At 39.3% G+C, this 18,470-nt stretch overlaps 1 protein-coding gene across 1 annotated transcript in view; it reads right to left on the reverse strand.

Annotated features, from left to right (window-relative positions):
* Positions 1-1,903: 1,903 nt before the first annotated feature.
* The window catches only part of LOC105221472 (uncharacterized), a 66,098-nt gene continuing 49,531 nt past the window's right edge, over positions 1,904-18,470 (reverse strand). Inside the window, exons 8-9 of the mRNA XM_054234392.1 lie at positions 2,332-2,901; positions 1,904-2,260 (exon numbers count right to left, since the gene is read on the reverse strand). Coding sequence (XP_054090367.1) covers positions 2,728-2,901 — 174 coding nt within the window. The 3' untranslated portion in view covers positions 1,904-2,260; positions 2,332-2,727. The remainder of the gene's footprint in view (positions 2,261-2,331; positions 2,902-18,470) is intronic.

Below are 18,470 nucleotides of genomic sequence, written 5' to 3' on the forward strand. Positions count from 1 at the left end.
TATTTTATTGCATTTTCAATTGCCTCTTGTTCGTCGGGTGCTTCATTTAAAGTTAAATGCGAGCATTCTCGTGCGAAAGTTAAGGCTCTGCAGCAATAACAATAAGATATTTGTGGCCATAGATTCGGCCAGCCAACAAGATGTTGTCGATAACATCTTAAAACACGAATCTAATTTACTCTTGAGAAAGCGAAAAATTTCAAATATAAAACTTGTTAAGACTAAATAACATTGGTTTACAATAAAATCCGATAAGTAAATTTTTGTATATCTGAAGGGTAGATGTGCCCAATTTCCTCATGTTACAAAGGGTGTTCAATGAGTTCAATGAAATAACACTCGTATCAAACAAATTTCCAAATACATGTCTGATATGGGAAGGTTTTGAAATCAAAAAAGTCATCATCTAGTTGAAGCCTAAAACGATACTAGAAAACCCAATATCAAGCGTTGAGGAGACTGCATGTAAAACTTTTCATGTCTTTCATTACTTCAAGATATATACCACAATAATTGTGGCGATTCGATTGTTGAATCCTAAATCTATACTATAAACCTATAGTAGATGACCTACTGTCCAGACAGAAGGGAATATAACCCCTAATCAAAAAGAAGAAAAAAATAGAATTCGACCAATATATCATTTCCAGCGAAGTGAGCTCGAAGTCTTTTTATGCTCTGGAAATATTGCGAGCAAACTTTGTCGGGCACTGGTCCAATAATGTCTGAACTCCTCCTCGATCCCTTTAACTAAGAGCCGGTAGTACACAGACAAGGAATTTAAAGTCTGAAGGTGAGTAGAAAACTTTTTTTTTTTGATCGCACGAATATTCGAATTTATAGCAAAGAATGTGGCAGCTATAACTTATATATTTTCGAACCACTCTTTCATCTTCTTCTTCTGTCTTTGTACTTATTGCATATATTCTTGTTTAATCGCCCAAATGTATGCAACACCAGTCAACCTTTCGGTTTACAAACTCGGGGAGCATACCACAATCGGGTACATACAAATACACAGCCAGCAGTCCAATGCAAGAGTTTTCAATACGAGGGGAGTTGATTGGCAGTACCCATTATAAACATGTCGCCTGCCACAATTTTGTGTAGCTAATAAAAAGTCCCAACAATTTGCGACAAACCGGAAATAACTCACACCAAACACATGCATAAATATAAGCGAATGTGTATGCAATAATAAATTATATACAAAGTTGTGTTTATAAAGAGAGAGAAGGAGCTTACATGTATTTGAATATAAGTAAGGGGATCGTTAAGACAAAGAGCGGCTAAGGCAACGGAAATTGCATGCATGCGTCAAATTCTCACAACTTAACTTGGCGTTTGTTGTTTTAATTAAGTATTTTATTAATGGCTTGGACCGAGTTAAAACGATCAAAACAAGTGGCGAAGTGGGAGTCATTAACGGAACTACACTTACTTGTGGTCTACCTTAAGATATAATTTGAGAACATAGAACACATCCATTAGTATGGAATTTCAACGCTAAACTTTAATTAGCATTAAAATTAAGTTTTATTAATTATCCTTTTTGGTATCACAACGTAATTATTTGGCTGCTGGTTGGTACGGAAAAAAATTAAGTTCAACTACTTCATTATGAATACACATTTGCTTAAGTATTTTAGTTTTAGAGTATTTTTGGCCCTTATAGGGGAGTTGCTTTTGAGCATTTAACATTAATATTTTAGCTGCTAAATTATGTAACTAGCTAAATTTTTTGGTCTTAAGCTCTTAAGGGAACTATATTTACCATTTCTTGATTTTCTTGAGACTCTCCCTTTATAAATAAAACCACAATTTTAAATAGTATTTCGTTTTATTTAGTATATTTGAAAATATATCAAAAACGTACATTTATAGAAAATCCCTTGTTCTCAGTTATTTGCATTCTACGAAGAACCTTATAATAAATACAATCTCAAATACGGTGGCGCTTGCCGACTCTGATGGCATGAATTTTGTTGTCTTCTTATAGTAGTGAGGATCGTGGTCAATCTCCACCGGCAGCGTACCTCGTTAAAAAACAAACATCCGTAAAGTAGTGTAGGCCAAATTAACGAAGTGTAACAACACACCCAAATCTATGTCTTCGTGCACCATTTCGGATAATCGATGGGTTTGTATAGTGAAATTTGTGACTGAAATTTTAACCAGATCCGAGAGAGACTTGAGACCGCACTTCATGGACGGTGTTCTTGTTCTTGTTCTTGTCTTGTATGGCCATAGCGAAGGAGTTCTGTGAAATATTTAAAGAGAAGTTAAAGAAATATAGTGACCTATGATTGAGTTCGAAAATTGAGCTCGCACCTTAAGCATAAGCGCAGTGGACCATTCATCGGTATTATAAGCGCTTTCGCGTTCGTGCTCTCGGAAATTTATATAATGTATTCGTCGTTACGTAGCTGGGCTTTCGCAAGACGAGGAACCGCCATTACCATCGCCATTGCATATTAGCTACGTAGCAGTCTACTCGTTGGACTCATTTGAGCAATCGACACTAACCATACGTGCGCCAGTGTTGCTAACTTTTTTGTGCGTCCAGAAGCACCTCGTGTGGGCTATGTTATTTGGCGTGACGAATGGTGCAGCGGCATCACAGTTTTATTGCCATTGTCTCGAGAAAAGATGCCTACGCTCTTGGGGATGCATGGAACGTCGCGGCAATGTTTTGTGGCCAATTCGAATTCATTCGTGTCCAGCTGTCTAAGCAAAGTGGCGGTGTGACTGAGTTCCATACCTAGATCCGTGCTCAGAGTGGATTTGCCTGGAAATAATCTCTTTGGGATCACTACCACTGCCGGCGGAGGAGTTAGCGCCACCGAAAACGCTGCCATTGCCGCCTCCTCGACTGCGCTTCGGTGTGGACATGTTGTAGGCCTGTAAGGCGAAAAGAGAGATGAAATGTATTAAATAGAAAAGTAAAGCTGTGTATGTGTGTGTGTGTGATAAGCACTTAAAGTGTCAGGAGATGTGTGTGAGTGTGATGACTCAGTCATTATTCATCGTGACGTGTCAATTTCAAGCAGATGTACTGGTATTAGTAGATAATCAATTTCTTGCAGTTGTTGTCGCCAGTGTGTGGATTATATAAACTCATACAACTGCGTGTACATTATAATCAACACACACTCACGCACATGCACGCACCATTCGCACACGTGCGCTGCATGTGTTTATCTTCTACTAAAGTTTGTGTGGTGTGGCTTTGTGAGTTTAATAGTCGAGTTAATGAACTTGTACTTCAGTCTGTAAGAGGCATTCAGTGTTTTCGTTTGCATTTGTCTAAGCCACCGACTAAACAAATGCCCAACCTCATTATCGACAGTGTGGCGTTGCGGACGGTGTGGCAAGAACACCTATCAAACGCTGTGTGGTTCCGCCTATCTAAACAATCAAAGCAATGGACAATCAGTGAAATACTTTTACATACATTCTTACGTATGTATGTGTATATTCAATTAAATAGGTTCAAATCTGGGGTAAAGCTAATGGTGAACTCCCTCAGAGGTTTTGTACTTATTCAATCATTCGAAAAGTTAGGATACATTGAAGATAAATATAATTTCCTGAAATTTTTGGAATGAAGTGTTTTTATAAAATGAAGACTCCTTAAGGTCCAATAAATGTCTAGAAGAATCGCGTTAACTGTAAATAGAGGTTTCTGAGTTCTTTTATCAGAATAATTTCGAAGTTTTATAAAAAGCCAAGGGTGATATTACTATGAGTTCTATATATTTAATGTCAATAAAGGTCCTAAAAATAGAGGCATCTTCTTTCTTTGTCAGCGACCGCTTTGGTCAAGCCGTGACCGCGAAATAAAAATATTTAGATTGTTTTCACATGTTTCTCATCTGTCGGCATACAATTTCTAACCTCGAAAAAATTCTTCCGACGCGAATAGTCTACAAATAAGATAACTTTTGAGACGAGGATGAGCTTTTGATTTTAAACTCTGATTTATTCATGAATTCAGTCAGATCTTTTCTTAATTTTAATCTACTATGAGATTACGTTTTCAACATTATTCGAGTTATTTGCATGATTTCCCCTACAGCTTGACGGCTTGTTCATATGGCCATTACAGTGGAAATTAATTCTAATAGATTCGAAATATTAGTATCAGCAAGAAAAATGTTTTTCGAAACCTGTGTGGTTCTAATGTTTAGGATCCAACAAATAATAACTGAGTTCTATCGTAAGCAGACAGTTCAGGTTAAATCAAATTAAGCTCCCTAAAATTTAATATTACCTCAAATAGCTTACTTTTCCGTTCGTTTTTTCTCTGATTATATCGCTTAAGCCATTCACCCCACTTTCGTTTAGTTATGGTAAGTGACAAAATGCTTTAATGGAAAATTTATTAGGAGCAAGAGCAAAAAATACAGCCACGACTAGTCGATGGCAACGGAATGTGCTTACGTCGAACATATAAACACAAACACAAAAACCACTGACCGAATTCATTTTAATTTCCACCCCAATCACTAATTTCCATCGGCTTAATTCGTACTTTCGCCTCCATTGTGATTTTTTCAATTAATGCGCCTCAGCTTAAGTGTTTTATACACACAAAAATGTTCTCCGATTAAGTTTTGTTCTTCTGACTTAGTGAATGTTATTGTTTATCTAATTGTTGTTGTTGTGTTGCTGTTGTAGCAAGGCATTAAGCGAGCTTTGAATAGGTAAATAGAGTTGCCATTGTTGAGCGCGGCGCAAAACCATAGTAAAGGCCTATAGGTACACAAAAAACCAGAGACAATAAGGCCAGCGGTTAACATCCAAGAGCCGAAACCAAAGTGAACCTTATCTCACTTCGGTGGCGGACAGCGACATTGCCCAGGGTTGCATGTGCGAATACATACGTGTGTGGTTGTTTTAGCAGCTGGTCGGGCGACTGGCGACTATTGCCAACGGGCAGCGCCCACCTCAATTCACCAACCAGCCAGCCAGTGGTTGGGCTTGTGCAAGCCGTAAATCTTCATCAAGCGAAAATTACGTAATTTCCCAACCGCCAACTGACGGTGCCACCGGCAGCAATTGCCAGATTGTCATGCAACGGCTGTAAGCTTAGCTGTGCCGCTGGCAGTGTGCGGTTTTTGTGGAGCACGTGGCATGTACGTAGCACGCGTGTGGGATCGACCATTGTCGCTTTGCAAACGTGGCAAATGGCAATTTTCGAAAAACAATGCGAATACAACAGCAACAAATAAATAGAAGGGCAATAAAAAAGAAATAATAACAAACAATGAAGCAGACGAATAACAGAGTGGGGGAGGGCGCACAGGATGCAGCGGTTGCGGCTTAATTGTATCTTGTACTGCAAGTACAAATTGGAACCTACAGCACAGCAGATGCATTCAACAAATACAGAAATAAAAGTAAATCGTGAAAATTAAAGATACCACCAGCAGCTCACAACAACAACAAGAACAGCAAGAATAAAATGGCAAATTAATATAAGATAATGACAACATAGCAACGGCAAACCGCAGACGCTACCGTCATCTCAGTCCCAGGCAATTCAGGGCAATCACAACAAAAAAGCGCAAAAAAAACGGAGAACACATTGACAACAATTTCATTTATTAAAGCGTACGAACGATATGAGGAAAATTTATTTGCGTTCGGCCACAAATTGTCGTCAATGTGGCTGTGGATGTGGTGTGGCAACTTAAATGGTGACAACGATGGCACTGCTCAAAATAGCCGGCCAAAAAAACAATTGCTTCTTGTCTGCTGCCGCCAGACCAAAAAAAAGTTGCTGCAACAATAATAATACTACGCCACAATATTAAAAGCAAAACCAACAACAGTAAAGTCATAAAAGCGATGGGCTGTACCACAGCAACACTATGAGATGTTATGACATGTCTATGCTATGTTGGACATGGTGAGCAAACCGTAGTTTCAGTAGGTGATTGTTGTGGTGAAAAGCGCTTTGAATTTGTCACTAACAGCTGAAGAACAATATATATGACAGCAACAACAACATAACCCAACGAACACAATTCGTTTTAGTTCTAAGATTACTATAATCGAAGTTGGCTGCGGTTGGTTGTTTGAATACGCAGGAAATGCCTTTAGTATATTTCAAAAGCCTTTCGTTTCTTCGTGTTTTGTCTAAAAGTTTTCTAAGGATAGATTCCATATAAAATGTTTTAATATTAGAGTTAAATTTCGGGATTAAATTCTTGAAAACAGGTTTAGTTTGGCTCTATTCTCTAGCTAGATCCACTCACTATCATACAGAGAAAGTTAAATTGCTAATATTGCTGGGCAGATCCAAATTCAGCCTGTAGTAAGACGAATGATCTTACTTCTTATGAAGTATATACATATGTAAATAATGGATATATCTTTTCCGAAAGCCTTGCCGAGATTCTCTCTATATTGTGATGAACATCTCGCTGTTATCCGATTTCCAAATTTTAAGGCGATTATGAACGGCCGTTAGAATTTAAGGAAAGTATTTTTGGTTTTTGTGGGAAACCGGTATTATGTCGAAGAGCCAAATATAGGGGTTGTCAGCACTTTTAAACACCACACGACATCAAGGTTGCGATAGTTTCTGGTTCTGCCTATCTTAAGTGGGACCAATACTGTATTGAAGATGTTTGTTCTTCCTATCCACGTAAATTTGGTCTATGGGACAAATGAAATATTCACCGCCAGAAAAATCACATTTTCAGAAGGAAAATTTCAATTAAAGGGAAACAATACACACTCTATCATCCCAAAGCCACAGCGACAAACTGCAAAAAGACGATCCAAACAAAAACAAACTAATTTCGAGGTTGAGGATGAGCTCGACGTTCCATAGGAGTGTCATTGGAGCGCTTGGTGATAAATCTTTGTCGCCGAATAAATACCAATAGACTGCTTTGTACAAAAGCTAAGGTGGAGCGAAATAGGCTGACCGCAACACCCACACAGGCACACTGAGCGACGTCAGTGTGAATGAAGAAAGCTTCGGCGGGCGAGTGAGCGTTGGGCGTCAACCGACAGCGCAGTGAAAGTGTAATTAAAACTTTGACTAACGACAACCAAACGAGCTGAAGCGAACCAACACACATACTAAGAAGTGGCAATAAGAGAGCCAACTCTTGTAGATGTGTGGGAGTACGGTGAGGTGTCAAGCGGCGGCGGTAAGGTGTGAAGCAGTCAAGCAGCTGTGCAGTTGCGGTTGACATTGATTTGTTATTGTTGTTTCCGCACTTTTGTTTTGGTGACTTTTGACATGCCACACCAATGTAGCTGCCGCTGTTGCCACAGTTGTGCCATGAGGCTGCGGCGCGCTGCTCCACTGTTGCGGCATGTCGATGACATAACTTAAATCTTTAATAGAGTCAAAAAGCGACTGCTGCGAGCAATGGAAAAATCAGCATAGCTGAACTTAAAATTAATGAGCAATTCTAACCGACGGCTCACCGCCGCGCACAAGCTGCAAGTTAAACGGCTGGTGTTTGTTAGTGTTGCGGTTGGTGGTATGGTGCGTCGACAAAAGTCAAGGCCCAGCAGATTACGACTTGTGCGAGTTGGTAATTAGTGTAAGCGTTGCGCTGGGGAATAGTAATTGCGCTTGTTGGTGTTGTTGTTATAGCTGGCAATCTCATCTGCTAACTGCTGACTGCATTTTGGGCTGTTGTTATTGTTGCTGTCTCGCTGTTTGTTGGCTGAGCGCAAATTAGAAATTTTGACAATTGCCATCGCCGAGCGAGCGAACGCCCTGCGGCGTTCAGGGCAATGGGGATTTCGGTACTTACCATTAATGAATAACATTTGTAGGGCTGCATACAACTGTGCTTATCCGCTCGTTGATATCAGCGCTGCACATGCAACACCAACACTTACCGCTGCAATGCAGGACTCAGCCGTGGTGACTCTGGGCATAACTCAGTTGAGTTGAGTTGAGTTGACATATTCGATGGGTTTGTTGTGACATTCGAAATGACATATCCAATATCATCCCACGGAGTGGTCCTTCTAACCATACCGGCTGTTGCAATAACAGTCACACTTGCCACCACTCGCCACATTCGTTGCAGCCACAAACATCAAATGCATACATTTTAAACACCGAACTTCGGTTCAAAGGGGCACACATATTAATATAATACAAAATCCTATATTTGGTGTATAGCTAACGACATTGTAATAAGGTCATCCAGTTGATATTTATAATTCATGCCATTAGAGATATTCTGGACCAATATACCGTATTTAAAAAACTTCCCAGAAAAGAAAAGCCTTTAAAACCTAGGGATTCTCGTTCCATTTGTAATATTTCTTAGATGAATAAGCCTGCCAACATATTACTTAGACCTCATAAAGAGGTCTTGGGAGATGTGAACTATTCATGCGGATTCTTCCGAGAATTCTGATAATGCAATCAACTTTAAAAATCAGAAAATACGAAAAATATCTGTCATTTGACATGGACGTTGATAGAAGAGAAGGGAATATTTTATGCGCGGAAAGAAGAGTTTCTTCTCCAAGGAAATAGAAGAAGAGCATGCGCTTATTTGTCAGAGAACATATTAGTTAATGATTGTACCGTAAGTCCCGCCAGTCTCTTTGAATTGCTGGTATAGTTTGTTCGATTCACTACTCGCTAACGTTGGCGAATCGAAGATTCTGAAGAAACATAATCCGAAATCTAGTATTTTCGAAAACTTTCGGGTAAGTTTAACCATTCCTGACTTTTTATGTTATACATTTAAGCATAATTTTTATAAAAAAATACTCATAATCGATGACCCTCCTACCTAGTTATAACTTGACAAATTTTAAAGGTTCTATGGGTTGCAACACGCAAAAATCGAATCCATCAACCCAATCGTAGAACACATTACGTAGAAACAAACAAACAACGGAGCCGGCACTCTCATATGGCTGTCTCCTTCTATGTGACATCTATTCACATTTGGTGTCCAATGCATTCAACCCGGACGTTCTAATTGCAATGCTGCAGCTGACGCTTATTGCCAGCGCTTGTTGCCGCTGAAGAGGGTGCTGCGTTGGCCAACAATATGCGTCGGAGTAGCCATCACGGCGGCTCGCAACCATTCAAGTGAGTGGCACACATAAGCTCTAATTTCAATATAATTGCATACGCCTTTATTGTTGGTGAGTGTGACAGCTTTAGCTCAATGTTTCAAATGCTTCGAAGAACACACACACACAGATATCCGCCATTGGTGTATATAGAGTGCTTGTGTGCGTTACTTGTGGTAGGGGTTGATTTGAAGGAGTGGTTAAATTCTTGATAGGCAGTTTAAATCAATTTATGTTCGCACTCACGTCTGTTTAAAACGTGTTTGACGTTTCGTTTTATTAGTTCAATTGCTGTCAAAGGTGTCGATCCGTAATGGTTGCGAATACAACTAGATGCTGGCGGGGTTTAGTGGGTTAGACATGTGCTGGATGGTGTCCAAATGGCAGAACTATTAGGGGTGAAAGTATTGAAGTGCTCAATTTATGGTAAAATCACTTTGTTACTTTGAAGGTTTTGACTTTTGATTATAGTCATTAAATATTGCAGCATTGGATAATAATTAAGATTATAATTAATGTTAGAAATTATTTGTTGCAGTAGTTAATATTAGTCACTGGCTTTATCTTGTCGAATCGTGAAGTCATTTATACTTTTATGGATCAGTTCACTTGTTATTTGTTGTTTCTTTGAACGTCTCACTGCTCCTTTTTTTATAATGTTCTATGTTATGTGTTTCCAATTAGTAATGAAACATTTAAATCAGGCAATTCGGTTGTAAAATCCCATATTTCAAAAAATTTCGACTCTATCAACAAAAGCTACTACACACTTCTGGAAAGACTTCACAATAAGTCAATTGTGGCACCAGAAAAAGAAGATAAATGGGCATCTTAGTCGTGAACCATGATTGGAGACAAAATCAACCACTCGACCTTTTTTTTGGCTTTTTCCTGTTTTTCATATTTCAAGACCCGTTGTTGCACGAGATCTGGGGATCAGATGTTGTCATAAAATGTATCAAAAAGGAGGAATTCGTAAATGTTTCATGTAATTTTTATCAATTTTTTTTCCATCGGTAGTATTGAACAGGAGAAAAAGCTATATTTTTTAATCCTGTTTCATATTTCAAATCCTTCTTGAATATCCATTTGATTATCCCGATTTTAAGCACTATGCTTTAGAACAGCTTAAATTATCATAATCGGAGCTAATACGATGGCTATTGGCTCTTCAGCTCGAAATGTCACTCCTCGATGGTCCGATGCGTGAGTACTAATTTGTGTGACAAAAACAACAGATTGACGGATGCTGCATGTAATAAACATCACTCTGCCACCAAGGGAATATAATACCACACTGCAATGAGGCACATTGCAACTCTAATACGTAAATATACGAACAGGGGTGTATTTTGAAATTTTGTAAGGACTGACGGTGTTTTAATGAGCTTTTGGAACCATAAAATCAAAGTGATTGTCACAGCGCAGCGCTTTCAAAATGAATAGTGCGAGGTGATAGGGAGAGACAGGGTAAACGCGGACGAGAAATGCGTTTGAGTGAATGTCAAAATGCAAATCAGTCAGTGACAGCGATGGACCGTTAGCGCTTTATTGTTGAGCGGGTTGTCTCATTGTTTATGTGTCAGTTGTCCGTTTTACAGTTACACTGTTACGCTGTAGCACAGCTGCACTATGCTCGATGCGTAACAAATAATTTCAGTTTTGTCATCCTGACATTACAAGTAATTATGTGCTTTCCGAAATCAGAAGTGGAATAAATGGCTACCGTTGTTTATGGACTGTGGAGGTATGCAGAGAGGATACCATACAACTGCCATAGCATAGCGCTCCAACACCCCGGCTGCATGCTTACACAAAACATAAATTCATCCATAGACAAAAGCCCCAACTCTGTGCATATAATTTGGTTGCATGCCACCCGTTGCGTCAGCTGTGAAAATATCTGCCACATACACACACACCAACACATCAAAGTTGAGAAATATCAAATACAAACAGTGGAGAATACGAGAGTGAGGTGCTCACGTTCGCTTGCCGTCAAGCAGCCCACTTAATGAACGTGAAATTGGGCAGGTGTTCCCTAGGAGCTTTAAACAGCGCTAAGCTCTTGATGATATGCGCCAGCTTTTCATTACTCGTTTCATTTCATCACCACATTCATTACGAACGCTTCGCTTGCAGTTCTGTTGCCTCTACTTCTTGCTTGCCTGCCTTTCTACCTTCTGCTTTCTACTGCCCCCAATTGTTTTATGCAACATTTCTATTTTATTTTCGCCACTCCGCCCTCTCACCTTCGGTGCGTGAAACGCTATCGTGCGTAGAGCTGTAAAGCTTCCCAATTATATTTCAATTAGCCTAAAACTAACGAACCGGTTGGAGGTCTCGGCTTGCTGGAATGGCATGCAGTTCGCAATGCGAGCGAGCAACAGCGTGCCACTCAAGCGTATTTGAGCTATGAAATCTATGCGAACATGGGAATGCCGAGAGAACCCTTCAACGGCAATTGTAATAAGCAAGCAGCTCTTTCTTCGGGTTTCCTGTTGTAGAGCCACCTTGAAGGCGCTGAAATCTGCCATTACACACAGGTGAGGTGTTAATTTTATGTGGAACAAGTTATTTTACTGCGAATCCGAAGCCGGCTGTTTTACGCCTAAAATTATGTAAGTTTGCACAAGTATATTTGTGAGACACTTCATTTAGGTAATTTCAGAGCACACATACTTTCAGCATTCTTTCCGCCGCCACCGCTAGGATTATGTGAATTTTGTGCATTGCGTAAATTATACAATTTAAATTATGAAGCCCATAAGATGTTAACTGTAACAACAAAAGGTAGGTCGCTGAAAATTTTTCGAAAGGAATTTACCGGGTTCGAGTGGCGCAATTGACGTACGTAAAGTACTTGTTGAGGACTTAACCCATCCCATAGTAGGAAAATGTTTGAGATTTGCACATGGCGCCAACACGCTTACATGTAGACCTTTATTTGGCTGGCTTACGTAAGCTTCTGGGTGTGTGGCTGTGCGGCAAAAGTTTTCGTAGAAGGAAATTAAATGCCCTCAATGCCGATAAAAGTGTATAATTAATTGCTTTGAGCACATCTAAGTGGTTATTTAAGATCCATAATTATATCGTTTTAATAATGTAATACTAGAAGCTAATTTACATAAATATTAAAAAAATTCGTAGCGTAAAAAGGAAAAAATATATATTCAAACTTTTTGAACTGCAGGTAAAAAGTTTTCGGTTGTAGTATAACTTTCAATTGTTGGCGTGTTTCGCATGCCTGAAGTAATTAAAGTATCCTTACCATATTTCGTAAGTTGTAATTGATTATCAGCGACTCGTTGAAATACGTCAAAGTTTGTCGGTGAGTTTATATAATGAGGTGTTGGAGTAGTACTTTGGTTACGTACAACTTTCTGGAGTAATTTGAGAATATTTAAATAATTCTGGCCTGAAAATATGACCAATTTATGGTTTAAAACCATAGGTTAAACTTTATATAAGTTGCGACTCGTACCTAGCGTACTAATCTCGAAAGGTTACCGAGTATGATTTCTAGCTTGGGGTCAACTAAGCAACTTGAAGTGTTGGTGTTTACATTGAATGAAGATTTTAGAACTATCGTTATGGTTTACGTACTCACGACACTTCAAAGAAGAAGTAAATATTCGATAGAATGTGTACTACAGATTTTCCAGGAGGTTAGGTCATCTCATTTTGACAAATCGCCCATATCTTTTGGAACTCATGTGTTATATTCAACGGATTATCACTAAACTTTCTATCACTTTTGAAGGAGGAGGCGTACAAATTTAAGCTTCAATATAATAAGTCCCCATTTCAAGTCATAAAAACCATCTCACATTTATTCCGAATGTCTCTTGAGATAATTTTCTCCACTTTATACACGATTTGCAAATAAAATTGCCTTAAAATGCCTGAGTTTCTTTGCTGCGAATATGATTTGTTTAAATTTACATTATGAGGGTTCAACTGACTTGTTCACTGTTGGCTGACGCACTCATTGAAAGGGTGATGTTACATGAAAACGATGAGAGAATATTAGAAGTGTTGGAAGTGTAAGTGACAAATGGTTAAATGTCACGTTTTGTCATATCACACGATAAAATCGAAACCTAATTATAGGATCTCACACCAATGCGAAAGCAACGGCATACAAACTTAATGTGTGAGGCTCAACAAATATTAATTTACACAATGGCACAAGCTGAATAGATATCTATATGTATGTATATGTATGTCTGAGATTAATAAGTGAAGCTCTCATCAAATAGTATTTTTCATTGAAATATATTTACATTAGGCTACCCAGTCAACCACAAATTATTATTTTGCCTCTTAAATTGTTTTTAAGTTAAGGGGAAATTGCCTTGAAGTTGAAGTTGAGTAGCGGCATGTAGTCTAACGATGACTTTGTCCTCATTCGGATGATGTCGATTTTGTTCTCTGGAGGAGTCGCCTTAAGAAGCGTACACCTTAGAAACTACAATCGTCGAGATATAATAGTTAAATTATGGGGAATTCAATTGTGTGAGGGTTTAGAAATATATTTAATACCGGTGTTGACATCAATACGAAAGTTTAGTGAATTTTAGTTTAGGGAGACCGTATTTAAACGAATTCTTTAATGTTGAGATTTTCTGGTTAAAAAACTGTTGAAAATTAAAGTTGTCTTTATATTAATTTTTACTAAGAATTCGGTCGGATATTCATAGTTATACTTTTGAATGATAAAAATGAAGAAGTAAGCTTTGATTTCTTTATAATTTTCCTTAATTCTCTTTGATAAGCTTTTGATAATTAAAGATAACTTCATATTGGTATTTAATTAAAAAGATGGTTGGGTATTAACACAACTTTTCTTATATTTACCTATGTAAGTATAAAAAGGAATATATGTATATGTCATTTATGGAAATGTGAAATGTGCCGTTGCTGAAGACGTGCCACAGGCTAACAACAAAATGAGGCTACCAACAAGCTGCCCTCCCGACCACTTCAATTAAGTTTATTGCGTTGACAGTGCGTTTTGTAGCGCTGCCAGCAAATCGGTACGACGATTATTGGTATTGACTAAGTTGTAATGTTTGAAAAGCCTTCGTAACGGTACGAGCGTCAAAGTGTCAATGTTGAATGTGAACTGGAAGTACAATCACTTATGTAGACTAGGGGGGATTGCGGGGCAATTGTCGTCTCCACGTCGACAGAGGTGGGTCAACTGCAATTGGAACTAGCAACCAACTAGTAATTACCGTAAATCGTTCCTTTGAAGTTACACACGGAGGGAGAGAGAGAGCGGTGCGAAGTGTGATTGCTACAAAGGACACGTACCAGTAAAGAAAATGTAGGTATGTATATAAGCATATACAAGAAATGTCTTAACCGTAACTAGGTTTAATTGCATTGATATGGCTGTCGGCGGCAGCGCAGCCAACAATATTATCAAAGTCTTGATTATGCATTTGGCCATCACAATGGTGCCTTAATTGAACGTTAGTACATATATTTACACGGTTGCCGTGGTGTGGCACGATAGTCCCTAATTTTCAAACCATAAAATGCGCTCAGCTAGCTTTTTAACCGAAATGTTTGGTAATAAGTACGAGCGCCCCGAGAGCTTCTAAGTGAAGTCGCGTCTATATGTATTTATTTCATTTCTTGCGCTACGGTAAACTTGCTGAGCGCCCCGCTCCTTAGTTATGGCCAATAATATTTTATGAAATTGAAGCACTCAATAATTTTCCAGCGCCGTCAATAAAAGCGTACAAATCGCCCAGCTTAGCTTATCCTTGTGTAACCAATACTGCAAATTGTTAATGTTGTTGTTGTTCCATATTGAATTTGTTTGTTGACCTAATTCATTATTAGTTTTTTATTATTAGCTTTTATTATTGTTTTCACATTGCTGCTATTCCTCTGCTCTGCTCATTCTACACCAATCACATTGAGTTGTGTAGGCATGTATGTGTGTTATTAATTTTATTGGTATTTGTTTGTTTGCTTTTCTCATATGGCACTGCGGCCTGATGGTCAGTTTTGTGCGGCCGTTGCGGCTTGACAGTTTGTTGGCGGTTAGGCGGCCCACTTAATGGCCACCACAATATCAACTATCCTACACTCTATTTTATGCACGATTTATATACATACGAATGTAATTGTATAATGAAGTTCTGGCAGGAAAACTTTTGGTGTCAACAAACCCCGTAGGAAATGTGTAAAGTGGAAATCTAAAAGTTCTAAAACTCGAAAGACTATAAAGGTTTGCTTTGTGGAAAACTAGTATTTATTACACAAGAGTGAATTCTTCTTTTTTCCTCTTTTCTTTTACTTTGTAACGGGTCAATTGACTATACACGGACCTCTTCCGAGCTCGTCACAATAGTCGTTCCGTTTTTTCTATAGTTCTTTTAGCTCAATCAAAATTGACCCCAACGCACCTTACGGTTCTAACTAACATAAACAGTATTCCCACGCGGTATAACGTAATAGATATGTAACCAACCCGTAATTTTAACCAAAACAAATTAATAGTTTGCCAAACCAACGCAGTCGGCCAGAATAACGTCAATATTCAGGCAAACATTTATTTGGGGGCTTTGAATAGACCAACGCCAGTATTACCAACCAGCCGAAACAATGATGAGTATCGCTCATCGAAGGCGACCGCAAACATTGCCATCGCACGAACGGAATGGAACGCACGAAACGGAATGAATAAAGTGCTTCAATGGACAGTCAGTGTCAGTGTCGCTGCTACACTTTGTTGGCTAAGCTCTGTGCTTGTTGGCGCTGTGACGCTGATTTGCCAGTATCCAGTGTTTTAAGCTCATTTGGTCATCGCCACAACAGCTCGCTGCCGCTTGACGTGTACTTACTTATGTGTTTCTCATCAACTGACAGAGCGGAAGAGTTTTTCATGCCTCTGATGGGTTATACAAACACTTTCGCAATCAACGCAGACAACCGCAGAAAAACGTACGTACGTATTGCACAGTGGGATCTCGAGAGAAATTATTGCATTTTTAATTTTCACATGGAAGCTTGGAAATATTGTTTACAAAATATACATTCGTTAGAACTGCTGGTTGAATATGAACCTTTATGAAGTTTGTGATCCAATGGTTTCTTCCCACCACAATCTCATAATGTGAGACAGTCAACTGGATGGTATTTGCTTTTCGGAGCCTTTGTTAGGCTTCGGCACGAGTTACACTTATGAGAGAAGCGATTTCCTCTCGGGATTTATACAACCATTAAAGAGGAATTAAAAGCTTTTAAGATTATCAAATGATGAACTCTTTAGCTATCAAAAGTATGGAGTGAAATTTTTACATGTTCAAAAGGTTAACTAGAGTTGTGCGAGGTTCGGAAGGAGACTACTGAAAAGTATTATTATAAAATTTTCTATATAATTGCCTCCCTAAAAGTGAGTTATTAGCACTTACCCTACATTCAATAGAAAATAATTCATGACTTCTACGGTACGGTGTCTCACAAATTTGACCAGCCTACGAACACTGTTCGACTGAATGTACTTCAGGGCATTGAAAATGAAATCACATCCGATATGGGCTCTTCCGTTTTTGTGCCTGTAGTTGACAGGAAGTAATCAATAGTTGTGACCAAGCCGGACAATGGTTAAGCATCCGCCGCAACCACTATCGCCAACGCCAATGCCAATGTAGTGGTTGCTGCCATAAACTATCGATGGGAACAATTGCCAATTGTAGCAGAAATGGGTGGACGCGTAACGGTAAGCGCCAGGACGAACTTGGCGAGCAGTTCAACTAAGTTGGTATGTATGAAGTTTTACATTCGATTATGGACACAAATGGGAGTTGACAAATAGATGAAGTGATTTAAAAGCGGTGCGGAAGGAAACTGGCCAGTCGCTGGTGGTTAAATAGAGAGTCGGTAAATCTGTTACACCTAGTCGTAAGAGTCAGCTTTTCGCTTGGTGTGGCGTACAATTTGTCAATTTTGCGGTTAACTTTGGCTTCGGTCAGCAGCAGTATAAACATACATCCACGAGAAATATACTTAGCGCGATCTCATATTGGGATTTGCTACAAAACGGATGACATAAAAGGCGCTCTAGGTGCGCACATGGGTTGTCCGAGCGTGAGATACGAGCCATGCCGCATATTGAGGTCGAACCATTGTGTTTGGGTATGGGCAAATGGTAGCTGCCTGCAGTTGGAAGCCGGCGTCATTGAACAATATATCAATGTGGCAGGGCACATTATTCATTCTTCATAGAAAAGTAATCCTAAAGTATAATTACAATCACTGTAGGCTGCTGCCAATGTCACTGCGAATGATGGAAAAGCTCTGTCTGTTTGTCGGTTTTTCTCTTACACCAACATTCGTGTGCTTCTGTTCGATTTTGTGTCGTTGGGTTTTAGCTTGTGTTGCGCCACCTGCGGCCACTGCCTATGATTAATGCGGCGCTTCGTTGCGCCAATGTCTCAACTTTCTTGAATTTTAATTAACTCACTCGTTTGCTCGTAAGTCGCCTAGCAACCGCGCCTGGCGCTGGTGAGGAGGTGGTTGCTATATACATATATGAGCCATAGCTGAGGAGAGCAAAAAGACAATTCAGTGCTTTACATGCTCTCGGTGCGTATGTTGCTCCAACATTCATTTCGTATAGAAATTGACTGAATTTTCTTGTGTACCGCTATTTCATTATATTAATGCTTGGTTTAATGTTGAACATGTTCTCTGCTTTACATAGAACACCCACGCACATTCTTACACAGATTCGCAAAGCGTGGATCCACTCAAGTCCCATACTCATACTCATAGACAAGGTCTCACCGACATTCAGCTTGATTTACAAATTTCTTTAATGAGGCGACAACATTTTTAATTAGCGCACCCGTTATTTCTTCGACATATAACTGAAGTAGTGCGGGCATGTTTGGCGCGCTTAATGGGTTGGAAGAAGCGGCAACAGGACGTCCATAAATGCTCTAACGCCTTGCCATTGCTTTCACTAGCACTTTTGCCAGGTGGATGGCTGCTGTTGCGAGAAAGTGCGCTGTTGGCACGTTGTTTCGTTGGCTCATAAAATTAATTTGCAACTTGTAGTTGTAGCTCTGCCTCAAAGCGAACTACCTCCAACCCCAACTATCGCTGTTGAGTTAATGAAAGCCATTAGTTTGGCAACGTGTCTGTTTCTTCGGTCGCATATCTGGCGCGGAGCTGCAATAAATGTCACAGACATACATACGCAACGGTAATTGCGATACGACCAAGAACGCACATTAATTTTGTGTCATCAAAATGTTGCTATCCTTAAAAGCGCATGCATATATGTTACTTATGTAGCCTTATGCATGAATTACAGTTATTCGCAACACATATTCAATTGTACTCTACTTTCATATACGATGACACAC

The sequence above is a fragment of the Zeugodacus cucurbitae genome, chromosome 6 (assembly GCF_028554725.1).
Source record: "Zeugodacus cucurbitae isolate PBARC_wt_2022May chromosome 6, idZeuCucr1.2, whole genome shotgun sequence".
In the NCBI taxonomy this organism is placed as follows: domain Eukaryota; kingdom Metazoa; phylum Arthropoda; class Insecta; order Diptera; family Tephritidae; genus Zeugodacus; species Zeugodacus cucurbitae.